At 53.5% G+C, this 12,796-nt stretch overlaps 1 protein-coding gene across 1 annotated transcript in view; it reads left to right on the top strand.

Annotated features, from left to right (window-relative positions):
- The window catches only part of LOC144942756 (ubiquitin carboxyl-terminal hydrolase 13-like), a 42,225-nt gene extending 29,666 nt beyond the window's left edge, over positions 1-12,559 (top strand). Inside the window, 9 exon segments of the mRNA XM_078869644.1 lie at positions 556-712; positions 1,144-1,318; positions 5,693-5,781; positions 6,418-6,642; positions 7,314-7,457; positions 7,847-8,055; positions 8,663-9,071; positions 9,359-9,443; positions 9,895-12,559. Coding sequence (XP_078725770.1) covers positions 556-712; positions 1,144-1,318; positions 5,693-5,781; positions 6,418-6,642; positions 7,314-7,457; positions 7,847-8,055; positions 8,663-9,071; positions 9,359-9,443; positions 9,895-9,988 — 1,587 coding nt within the window. The 3' untranslated portion in view covers positions 9,989-12,559.
- The last annotated feature ends 237 nt before the right edge of the window (positions 12,560-12,796 follow it).

Here is a 12,796-nt window from a genome sequence, read left to right as displayed (position 1 = left end):
TGCTCTGTGCCATGTGCACCACGTGCTCTGTGCCATGCACACCACGTGCTCTGTGCCATGTACACCACGTGCTCTGTGCCATGCACACCACGTGCTCTGTGCCATGTACACCACGTGCTCTGTGCCATGTGCACCACGTGCTCTGTGCCATGCGCACCACGTGCTCTGTGCCATGCACACCACGTGCTCTGTGCCATGTGCACCACGTGCTCTGTGCCATGTGCACCACGTGCTCTGTGCCATGCACACCACGTGCTCTGTGCCATGTACACCACGTGCTCTGTGCCATGTGCACCACATGCTCTGTGCCATGCACACCACGTGCTCTGTGCCATGTACACCACGTGCTCTGTGCCATGCACACCACGTGCTCTGTGCCATGTACACCACGTGCTCTGTGGCATGTACACCACGTGCTCTGTGGCATGTACACCACGTGCTCTGTGCCATGCACACCACGTGCTCTGTGCCATGTGCACCACGTGCTCTGTGCCATGTGCCCTGTGCCCAGTGTGCCACGAGTTTGATTCCGGCGTGCCCGCGGCGTCTCCGCAGATGAACAGCGGTGCCGAGGCGACGTCGCCGAGCCGGGCGTTTGCGTTCCGCTTGGAGGAGCGCGTGCAGTGCTGCCAGTCGCGCAAAGTTCGCTACCAGCACCGGCCCGAGCACTCCGTCAGCCTGCCGGTGCCGCTCGAGTCGGCGCACAACCGAGGTGGGTGGGGGGGGGGCGCTGCTCGCCGGGCGGTGCTAGCGGCCGAGTGGGCGTGGCCTTTGTAAAAGTGGGGCGGCGCCTGAGTACAGAATGACTCGCGCAGTTATAGAAATGTCGTAAATGCGGTTAAACACAAGACTCGACATAATTCAGTGAGGGGCTTAAGGCGGCAAAGCATCGTAAAGTTTATGTTTTTATTTTTTTACTTGGACTTTGACAACCGACATATTAGTGGTCCTGAACCACCCCTTAAGTTGTCTCCTAACTCCACAACGCTTGACTGTCTCGGCTACCTCATTTAATCGGAGACGTGACGAACGTTAACTTCGGCCACGTCTAGCAATGGGCCCAGGGAGTTCAGCACGGTCACAACGCCTGCACACTCGATCTACGCCACCAATCGCCCTGCACCCCCCCCCCACTCCGTGCAGGGGAGCTGCTGGAGGTGGAAAGGAAGCGGCGTGAGGCGGTGGAGCAGGGGCGGCCGGAGCCCCGGGGGGTGCGCGCCCGCGTGCCCTTCGGGGCCTGCATGCAGGCCTTCGCCGAGCCCCAGAACGTCGATGACTTCTGGAGCTCCGAGCTGCAGGCCAAGGCGCCGGCCGTGAAGTACGCGCGCACGCCGCAGGCACGCAAGCACGCAAGCACGCAAGCACGCAAGCACGCAAGCACGCAAGCACGCAAGCACGCGGCCGTGGTGCTGGTGCTGCTGGTGGTGCTGTTGGGCCAATGGGGACCCACAGTGGCGTAGCTAGGATATTTTGCGCCCGGGGACGAACTATAAAATTAATCACATACCAAAATGTAATTACATGACATGCAGGCTGTGTGTGGTGGGATATATAAACTTTGAGGTTGAGGTGTAGATTTGTGCAGTAGTTTCAGGCTGCCGCGCCCGCCGCAATAAGTTATAATGTGACGTTGTAAGCCTCATTGTGGCGCCCCTTTACCTTGGCGCCCGGGGACATATGTACCCCCCTGCCCCCCCCCCCCTAGCTACGCCTCTGGGGACCCAGAGTAGAAATTATGTTTGGCAGGTTGGCTAGTTGGTTGGGGATACAGGTTCGCTATGAGACCTCCTTTACCAGTAGCAAGATATAGTAATAGGTTTTTACACTTTTTTCTGGTTCAAAAACTGACACCTTTATGCAAGGGATCATGTTTGCAATAACCACAGAACAAGCAGTCAAAATGCAAACAAAAAGAAACAACTCTGATAATGATATGCACTGTCGGGTGTGGACCAATGAATTTCAAGGACAGTGCATATCATTATCAGAGTTGTTTTTTTTGTTTGCATTTTGACTGCTTGTGTTGTGGTTGTTGCAAACATGATCCCTTGTATAAAGGTGTCAGTTTTTAAACCAGATAAAAGGGTAAAACCCTATTACTATGATACAGGTTTGCATTTTGTTGACTGGTCAGTTTAGGCGTAGGGCTGGCGTTTGATCAGCTCGTTGGTTCGGGATAGGGGATAGCCTTTGGTAGGCTCATTGGTTAGGATTGGGGATAGGGCTGGCGTTTGGTTGGCTAGCATAATCAGACTCTTTACCCCTCCTTCACATTGATGGTACATGGACTTTTGACATCGATGTACACCAGTTGTTTCCGGCGTTCCAAGCACACGCTTTGTTTTTCCAGCGTGTCACAGGTTGGATGTTGGAGCCGGGTAAGGGGCCTAGGATGGCACGTGTACTGGACAGTCGCTTTGTCAACCCATCCCCATATTGTGCGGATCATAGCGGTTATTTCAAATTCAAATATATATTTTTTCGGGTATTCTCGGTGGAAGGCCCAATGAGCTCGTGACCCATAATTAATCCTGGTGGCCAGTGCGTGGATGTGTAAGCAATAGCTTGGCGATGGAAGCATAGCAGTGCAGTAAAAATAACTGATTTGGCTGTACTGCCCTCAGCTTGCCACGGTGAAGACGCGCAACTTGTTATGAACAATTATTTGTGCTTGGTGGTCACCAAATTCAAGAACTATCCTGGGTCAGCCCTGCTTAGCGTTCCCGGTGATCTGGTCATAGGCAGTATTAACTAAACTGAACAATTATTTTTTATTTTAACAGGTAAGGCCCACTGAGCAATATAGATATTATTGAGAAGCGACCTGGCTATTACAAATGATAGCTCAGCGAAGTGGCTTATCCATCACGTGGACATTTATAGCAGAACGCGTGATGTTGATTCTAAATGCGGAGGGAAAAACCGGAAGACCCGGAAAAAAATCCATGCGACCACGCGGAGAGAGACACGCAAAATACAAATGTACAGTAGGCGTCAGGGTCGGAATCGAACCCACGACCTCCTGTATACCAGGCGAGGTAGTTAACAGCTCGCCACCACGGTGCCCAGTATGGACTGGACACCAGTAACAGCACTGCCACCTTTGGCCACGGACCAAACCCAGCTGCATTTCTCAGTCGGCACATGTCAAACAAACTGTACAGTAACGTGAGTCCAACATGATACCGGTACCAGGTCTCGGTACGAATCAATTCCTGCTGCCCAAACATAGATCCCAATTCCAACACTGTCCAGGTCAAACCTAGACAGTCAAACCTGGACAGTCAGGGAATCGGAATCTGCCTTGTTAAGGGAAAACTTTTTTCGGCAAATCGTTTCAGTAGATTTATTGGAAGTTAAAGATATTTTGGTGACTGTAGAGGTGTCTGCCGAGAGTACGATGTAAACACATTCTGCGTTACACGCACATACAAAGACGGTGACACACACACTCTTACATACACACCGTCTCTCACACATGTACTCCCTTACGTGCACACCATCTCTTACACGCTAACACACACACTCACACACGCACACACTTATGCACACTCATGCACACACTCACATTCCCTCACATACACAGCCACACAAAGATCCCCCCATATAGTCCTAACAGACTGTTAGGGCAAGTGCTGTTAGCGAGCACCTATGAAGGCCGGGACGGTACACGAGGGGGTGGGTGGTTAACGCCACGCCCGACCGCCTTTGTCTCCCCGGTGCGGATGTTCACACACCGCACCAGGTTACTCATTTGAGGGCTGAGTGCACCTAGGGGAGACCCACGACCGGTTCAGATAATGGTCACCAGTCTTGACCGTGAGCGGGAATCGAACTCGGGTCGCCGAGTTCGTAGCGCAGAGCACTGACCGCCCTGCCACCGCTCACACACTCCCAGTATCTATGCAGAGGGGCAGTCTGCCCAGAGTCAGATCCCGAAATAGCTTCGGTCGTCAGACGCCGCTAACCATTCGCTCGCGTGGACCCCCGTGTCTCTCTCTCTCTCTGCGCGACACGCAAATATACACGCGTATATAGATGCATGTGTGTGTGTGTTTATCGCTGTGGTGTACATCACAGTGACGCGGTAATCCGTTCTTGTCGTGTCGGTGTCGTGGTTTCTCTGCAAACATCGATGTTTTTTTCTCTCTGTCCTTTTTTGTTGTCGTCGTCGTTACCGCCGTGGCCCCCGACGCCCCCCCCCCCCGCGTTGTATCATAGTCACGGCAGCTGTCCATAACGGTGACCGCCGTGCGTGGAACAAAACCAAATAACCTCGGCGCTCGAACTGACAATATCTAATTAAACCAATCCGCTCAGTGACAGGTTAACCCCTGGGTTGCCACGCTCGTCTTTGGCATTGCTCCGTAGTGTCCGATGGGCCGTTATTATAGACTGGCTATTAATGGCTTTCTGTGCCGGACCCCTCGTCTCGGCTCCGTCTCTCGTACACACACGTACAGACAGACAAGCCCTTTTGCCAATCCACTGCTGGATGAGGCCCTCCCCCCTTACGCCGTGCGGGTCGTTGCGGGTGGGGGGGGTTATTTTATTCGTCATACTTCACCGCAACTGGTCAGTGCCGATTTGGTGAAGTTCGAAGTCCCGGGACAAGGTTTTCGTTTTGCCCCGGGCTGGGACTCGAACTCGTGTGGGGCCCAGTTCACAGCCACTTTCGCTGCGGCTCCTCTCCCACGGCGAGTCTCTCAAAGCGGGAGGAGAAGGGATGTGGGAGCGTAGTTTGGCACTGCCCTCTGCTGCCCGTAACGGAGCCCCACTGCAGCAGTGTAAACTAAAACTATTTTTTTTATCTAATCAGGTAAGGCCCACTGAGCCATGTGTGCTCTTTTTCAGAAGCGACCTGGCTATCACGAATGATAGCTCAACGAAGTGGCCTATCACGTTAAAAATACTCTTGATTCAAAAACTGTGGAGGGAAAAAGCGGAGGAGCCGGAGAAAAATCCACGTGACCACGGGGAGATAACATTCAAACTTCAAATGTACAGCAGGCGTCAGGGTCGGGATCGAACCCACGACCTCCTGCATGCCAGGCGAGGGTGGTTAACCTCTCCCCACCGTGGCGTCCCTAGTCGCCAGTCACCTTATTATCCAGCCTCTGAACCCCGCTTGGCTTCCGTGGTCTGACGAGATCGGGCGAATTCCCTGTAGTTTTGGCACACGCACGCTCCTCCCTCACCCGAACCCAACTCTCTCTCCGAACCATCGCCACGCGGAGCCACACGTGTGTTGGATAAATTGCCCGTTGGCAACGGCCTCAGCGGTGTCACGTTCGGCGCCCCTCGCGGAGGTTCGCGGTTCACGACCCGGCGGCCGCCCCCGGTTAATACCGCGGTGCGTTCAAGATCCTCACCGCGTTATTTTAAAAAGCGGAGGCCATGGTCTGAATTTGGCAAGTGTTGCAAATCACCGGCAAATTTACCTCGATGTGTAAAGTCACACGGAGACATTGACCCCTTGCTGTGAAACCACCGCAGACTGCACCCGTCTGTGGCCCATGGCGCCCTCACGATAGCCGCACGCTACCGATGCTCTTCGCTGGATTGGTAGCGCAATGGTCTCGCGTTATGAGATAGCCTCGCGCTACCGAAGCTCTTCGCTGGATTGGTAGCGTGATGGCCTCGCTCTACGTGCTGACGACAAATGTGTTTCTCCTCCCCCCAAAATCCCTAGAAACTCGTGGTTTTCAACGTTCCCGGAGTACCTCGTGATCCACCTGAAGAAGTTCACATCAGAGCAGGACTGGGTCCCGAAGAAGATCGGTAAACACACGATCAGCGAGTGGCGCGCCCAGCCAACACATTTAGGAGCGAGCGAATCGCTTCCACCTTCGTACAAAGTCGCTCGTATTTGATTTTGGTTTGGGATAAACTCCCATGCGGTTTAACACAAAAGTATCTGTGGATTGCATAGTATCGGCGTAGTATTATTCTGTTGTGATGCGTTTTCTCACAATTTATGGATTTGATTATTGTTGGCATTAACCAAGCTAATAGGGCCCCGTAGTGTGGAAGTGGCGACTCCACAAATGACTCCACTGTGCTGATGAGTCCCAGTCGGTCACATTCACTCAAAGTTATTGGTTATGGTGACCTCGGTCAAGAGGACCACAATGCATTTCTTCAGGAAATGCCAATGTGTTGAATACGAACGGACGCTGTGTGCTTTTTACACATTTCCGCACGTTGTTTGAAAACATACGTTTCAAATGACAAGTGAGATTGGGGTTGTTTTTTTCTTCTTCTTTTCGCTGTGGAAGGAAAGCGAAGAACCCCAATGTAAAACAGGGCGAGACCGTATACAGACTCCATACAGCAACAAGGCGCCCGAGCCAAGAACCGAACCCAGGGTCCTTCTTGCTAGCATCAGGATCGATGCCCCCCACCCCCCTTGTGTAGACGTCTCAGTGGACATGCCCGATGAGCTGGACCTTAACGAGCTGCGGGGAACGGGGCTGAAGGCCGGCGAAGAGGAGCTGCCCGACATCTCCCCGCCCGGCCTCCTCTCGTCGTCGCCGTCGCTGAGGCGCCGCGGTACCGGGCTTCATCGCTCCTGGGGGGGCGGCCAAGACGAGGATGATGAGGACGACGACGAGAACGGAGACGGAGAGGGGATGAGGAGAGGTGGGGGGACTTTGCGTCTGTGCGTACGTAGGGAGCGGTAGTGTAGCGGTGAGCGCTACGCTGCGCTACGAACCTGTAGGACCCGAGCTCGATTCCCGCTCACGGCCAACATCAGTGACGATTATCTGAACCGGTCCTGGGCCTCCCCTTGGTAGACTCAGCCTCAAATGAGTACCTGGTGCGGTGTGTAAACATCGCCTCTGGGGAGATAAAGCCGGTCGGGCGTGGTGCTGACCACCCACCACCGTCGTGTGCCGTGCCGGCCTTCATAGGCGCTCGCTAACAGCACTTGCCCCAACAGTCTGTTAAAGGCAAATGGGGGATATTTATTTATGGGCCAACAATACATACAAAGATCCCCCGTGTAGCTTTAACAAACTGCTTGGGGCAAGGTCCCCAAGCATGAAGGTCCGGTGCAGTACACAAGGAGGTGGCGTGTGGTCAGCACCACCCTCTGATGTTTACACATCCGCATCAGGTGTTCGTCAGTCACCCTCAGGAGAGTCTTCGCTGGCCGCATCTGGACCCCATGGGTCACCAGACGACGACCGCTGTGCTGGCGTGCATCACGGCCGGTAGCATTCACTGCCCAGCGTAACATCTTCTGCATCGTTGGTGCCCTCGTCTTCCCCCCTTCCCCGACCTCAAACCCCGCCACCGGCGCTGGGCAGTGCCGTTCCTTGACGAGGTGGCCGTCTCGACTCTGGAGGAGATGGGGTTCCCGCGCGAGGCCTGCCGCAAGGCCGTCTACTTCTCCGGGAGCCTGGGCCTCGAGCCTGCCGTCGACTGGATCATGAATCACCTCGACGACCCCAGTGAGTCACCAGGCCTACCCCCCTGCCCCTCCACACCTGCCTCCCCGTTACTATGTGACATATGGACACCACGGTGGCGAGATGTTAACTACCTCGCCTGGTATACAGCAGGTTGTAGGTTTTATACCGAACATGACACCTGCATATTTGGAGTTTGCGCGTCTCTCTTCCTGTGGCCGTGGGGATTTATCTTCAGGCCCTCCGTTATTCCCTCTACATTTAGAGTATTTGGCTGATATAAATTTCTACACTGCGTTGAGCTATCATTTGTGATAGCCAGGATGCTCCTGAAAAAGAGCTACATAGCTCAGTGGGCCTTACCTGGTAAAATACAAAATAAAAACTTTAATAGTTTAATAATATGAGTTCATATCCTTACCAATGCCCAGACCTGGCAGAGCCACTGCACATCCCGGGGCTGCTGTCACCTCCGTGCGGCGAGCGGGCAACGGAAGACGGAGAGCTTGGAGGGCGGCGGCAACATGGCCGCCGGAGGATGTCGCGCCCGTCCCAGCCGCCCCCGCCCGAGGAGAGCGTCGCGATGATCGTGTCGATGGGGTTCACGCGCAGCCGCGCCTTCCGCGCCCTCACGGCCAACGTGAGCGCGCGTGCAGTCATCGCCCGCATCGTCATTGTCATCGTCGTTATCGTCGTCATCATCGATAAAACAATGAGGGCATTTTGTAGTGGCGCCATTTTTACGTCGCGCAAGGCCCGACAAGAACGAGCTACCGGGGCTATGCACTTTTAAATCTCGATTGAAAACTAGTTTCTTTAGACCTGAATTTTGTCTTTAATTTATTGTCCTTCCCCCGCACCTCCGATTATCACGGTTGGCTATGTACGGTGCGAAAGAAGTTCAACATACATACATATACGCTTCACAGACGAGTATCGTCTGCAGGTGGCATGTATTTGTTTTTTTGTTAATGCATCTCTGGTATTAACCAGGGCGGCCGCTGGGCTCCAACTTGTGCAAATGCACTACAGCTCGGCCACGTCGCCGCCCATCCATTGCGACGCTCGATAATCGGTGAAAAACGTCTTGACACATAGCCCGCGTCACTTCCAACAGCGCAGTGATTACCGTCATCGTCATCATTTCCAACATCATCATTGGCATAATCACCGCGAATAACAATAATATAGCCCTTCACTCAGGAAAGCTTCGAGTGTCACGAGGGTCTTGCGTCGTCGCTTTGCAGAACAACAACCTGGAGCGCGCCACCGACTGGATTCTGACCAACATGGCGGACGCGGGCTCGGATGGGGACGAGGAGGAAGAGGAGGAGGAGGGGGCAGCAGCAGGGGCAGCAGCAAAAGGGGCAGCAGCATTGGGGGCAGTAGCAGCAACAGCAGCAGGGGTACCAGCAGCAGCAGAAGGGGCGGCAGCAGCAGCAGCAGGAGTACCAGGAACAGCAGCAGGAGCAGCAGCAGCAGCAGGAGTACCAGCAACGGCAGCAGGAGGGGCAGCAGCAGCAGTGAACGCTGCTCCTGCTAAGGTGGAACTTGTGGCGCCCAGCAGCATCGCCCTCCCAGAGGCCCACAGAAACGGGCCTCTCCCGAGCAGCGCGATGAGCAACGGGATGTCGGAATACCCCGACGGGCCTGGACGTGAGTGCCGCTACGCACAAACACAAACGGCGCCGTGGTTTAACCGCTTCGTAGTCCGTCATGTCGGAGCCGCTGACCGAGATCCTGGGTTCAATTCGAGGCATATGCCTGGGATTAAGCAGACGCTCAAGTGTAGCGAGTTCATAATAATTGGCGATGCCTTGGTGGTGGTGATGGTGACACCATGATGATTCTTATCATCATCAGCTGCTGCAATTGCCAGCAGACCCACGATCCCTCTCTCACGCGTGTGCTGTGTCTTTGTCTTTTGTACGCGTGCCATGCAGGCTACCGTCTCTTTGCCTTCATAAGCCACATGGGCACATCCACCATGTGCGGACACTACGTGTGCCACATCCGCAAGGAGGGCCGGTGAGTCGTGCCCAGCAGCCTACTTGCTCTACTGCAACCTGCCGCTGGCCACCGCGTAGCGCAGGAGTCACATGCACACACACGCACGGTGCGCTCAGAGCGAACCGCCACCATCCTCATCATCTGCATCAACAGCAGCATCCATTTATCATTCATTCATTATTACAATCATCTTCACCATTATTTATCATTACCTTCATAAACACCATCAGATTGCACAAACCGGCTACACTCACCCCTCCTGAAGCACACTATACTCACGGCACTCCCATTCAGGAAAGTGGTTGTTAGTTATCTCCTCACTGTTGCCCGATTCACCGTTTCCCTATTCTCCATTTCACTTTTTCCCTATTTCACTGTGTCCCTGTTTCCCTACCCTCCTCCGCCTTTCCTCGCCTTCCCTGCCCATTCCGCCCCACCCCTCTGCTTGCTCCGCCGACTACGCCCGCAGGTGGGTGATCTACAATGAGGACAAGGTGTGCGCCTCCGAGAAGCCTCCCAAAGACCTCGGATACCTCTACTTCTACAAGCGCATGCAGAGCTGAGAGGCGCCCATGCCAAACCCCCAGCAGCAGCAGTCACCGGTCCCGTCAGCCACAGCCCCCCCCCCCTTCGCCAGAGGCACAGGGCAGAGGTCGCAACCGGGTACCCGATACCCGTACCCTACCCGATACCCGGCTACCCGTACCCGGCCGGGTACGGGTACAGGTAACCGTTTGCGACCCTGGTGCGGCCGGGTACGGGTACGAGTAGGCCGTGAGTCACTGATGAGTAACCGTTTGTCACTCATTTCGGGTAGGGTACGGGTAGGGAACGGGTACACATACCCGGCCGGGTACGGGTACCCATTTGCGACCCTGGTGCGGCCGGGTACGGGTAAGGAATCAAAACCCGTTTGCGACCTCTAGCACAGAGTGGGGGTAAGGGTGGGGTAGCTTGCACAATGACTTCTCCAAATCTGGACGTACCACCCCCGGTCAAAGTGCAACGTGGAGCGGGGTGGGGTCGCCACTTGTGTCCGGGTTTTTCTTCCCCAGCATCATCCGTCTCGTTGAGGAAGCAGCTGTCCTGGGAAATCTGTCAAGTCTTTGCGGAACATTCAACATCCCATTTTTTTCGCTCATTTACATAATAATGATATACTTCTCAAGGCGATGGATTCACATGCAGCTCTCTCCCCTATTCTGGTATTGTATGTTGAACTTCTTTCGCACCGTACGCGCTAATCAGAGGTGCGGGGTAAGGGCAACAAATAAACAAAAAGCAGTTATAAATAAATTCGTTTTCAATTGTTGAAATTATCTTCCCATTATATGTCCCGGGTTTTTTGTTGTTGTTATTCTGCAGAGGTGGCAACCCTAGCAGAGGGAAGCCTTCAGTCACATCCTTTGGTTAAGGCTACCACATTTCTGGGAAGCTCAACCGGGACACGTGGTAAACTGGCCCCACCCCCAACCCCACCTCACTTTCACAGCCTCATCCGAGTGGGTGGGGCTCTCTCACTTTGGCCCTGCCCACCGCTCATATGCCCCACCCACTCATCTTGCAGCTCCACCCACAACCCAGGTAGCTCCACCCCTTAACCCGTTTAGTAAAAAGCACAAGGACATGGGACGGCACTTGCGAAAACCTCCAGGAGTGTGTCGCGTCCAAAACGGGGACGTTTGGGGAAGCCTTAACTTTGTGAGATCCTACGTGGGAGGCGAGGGATGGATGCCAATGGGATGTGCAGATTTATCAATTTGTAGAGGGATGCTGAAAGCCAGGTACCGTTGTCTCTCCTACTAAGCCAATTGTTCGTTCCAGTGGTGAACTGGCAGTGATTGGCAGTGTTTCATTTGCACTTGAATGGACATACGTAATCTAGACTCCCCCCCCCCCCCCCTGGCACCACCGATACACCCATAACATCTTGGGTACACCCACCTGCCAGGCCCTTGCCTAAGTTTCGTCCCTGTGGCAATGGGCATTGTGTTCTGTGGGGTTTCCTTAGAGCAGTGGTGGGCAACCAACGCAACAAGAAGAGCCATTTTCGTCAAACTCTGTAAAAAAATCGAAAACATCTCAATATTTCAAGAGCCGCAATGCGAATAACGTCGCGCAAGCAGAACTTAAGAGCCGCATGCGGCCCCGAAGCCGCAGATTGCCGACCCCTGCCTTAGTGGCGTGCCCTCTGCCTTAGGCCTGGCGCCGAGAGCCTCAGGCACGACCTGCCCTCGAGGGCAGGAGCAGCAGCAGGCGTGCCGAGTGCAATGCTGCCGTGCGATCCAAGGCGGTGTCGAGAAAAGGGATTTGCCAAAATTACGGTTAAAACTCACCACTTTGTGACGAGCGCCTGACTTGAAGAGTTCCTCACACTTCAATGAAAACAAATCTCAAGATCTGTTAGTTTTTCTGTCCAAAAATATAGCCACACATTTTAAAAGCTTTTGTGCACTTTACAATCCATAACTGTTTTGTAAAAAAAAAGCAAGTTGAGCAGTTCCTCTCGCAAGAGCGAAAGAGCCACCACCGTCACAGATTTATTTTTTTGCGTGAGAGCGAGCCGTCAGTTGACGACGGTGAAAGTGAACAAATGTTGCGGTCGAGTTATGAGTGTTGAAACCGTCCCAGCGGTGTTCCCATACGGCGGCTTCGTGGGATTCAAGCAGCCGCGTTCCAGTGCCGCGACTGCATCACAAAGCCCACCGATGTGGAAAAATGTAATTTTATTTTTAATGTAACTCGTTTGTTTTTGAACTCTGCTCCCCTCGATTTTCGTGGAAAAACTTGTACGGGCGGCGTGGTTTTTTGTTCTTTTCTTTCCGTGACCGCAGTTAAATCGCAAAAAAACTGCACCCAAGTGAGATTTAAAGAAAATAAACGATGCCGAGGCCGTTTTCTTTGCCGATAGAGCACAGACCTCCGTGAAGAATAACGAAACGACCGATTATAAACACGACTAAATGTGAACAAATCGCACACCTAACAGGCTAATAAAAACGTTTGTACCAGAGCGAGTAATTTTCCGATTTATTTCAAGAGGCACGACCCCACGCTGTGTGCGTGGGGAGGACCTCAACCAGTGGATTGACAACTAGGATTTGTGCTTGGTCGACTTTGAGATACATCCAGTATTTCCGACTAATTTAGGGGTTGAACCCAGACTTTTGCAGAAGCTTACGAATGGATTTAAGAGGTGAGCTTCAGATATGAAGGCATTTTATGGTGGTTTCTGCTCACAGCAATAATAAGTGTTCGTAACAGTGCTTTAATGGTAGGGGTGGTGAGCTTGACAGCCCGCGTGGGCCATATCCGACCCACGACTTCCATTTCATACAGCCCTCAACTGCAGGAGGCCTCTTACTCCGCAG

Source organism: Lampetra fluviatilis, chromosome 28 (genome assembly GCF_964198595.1).
Source record: "Lampetra fluviatilis chromosome 28, kcLamFluv1.1, whole genome shotgun sequence".
Taxonomy (NCBI): domain Eukaryota; kingdom Metazoa; phylum Chordata; class Hyperoartia; order Petromyzontiformes; family Petromyzontidae; genus Lampetra; species Lampetra fluviatilis.
The sequence above is the reverse complement of the archived record's forward strand: the minus strand, read 5'-3'. Positions and strand labels throughout refer to the sequence as shown.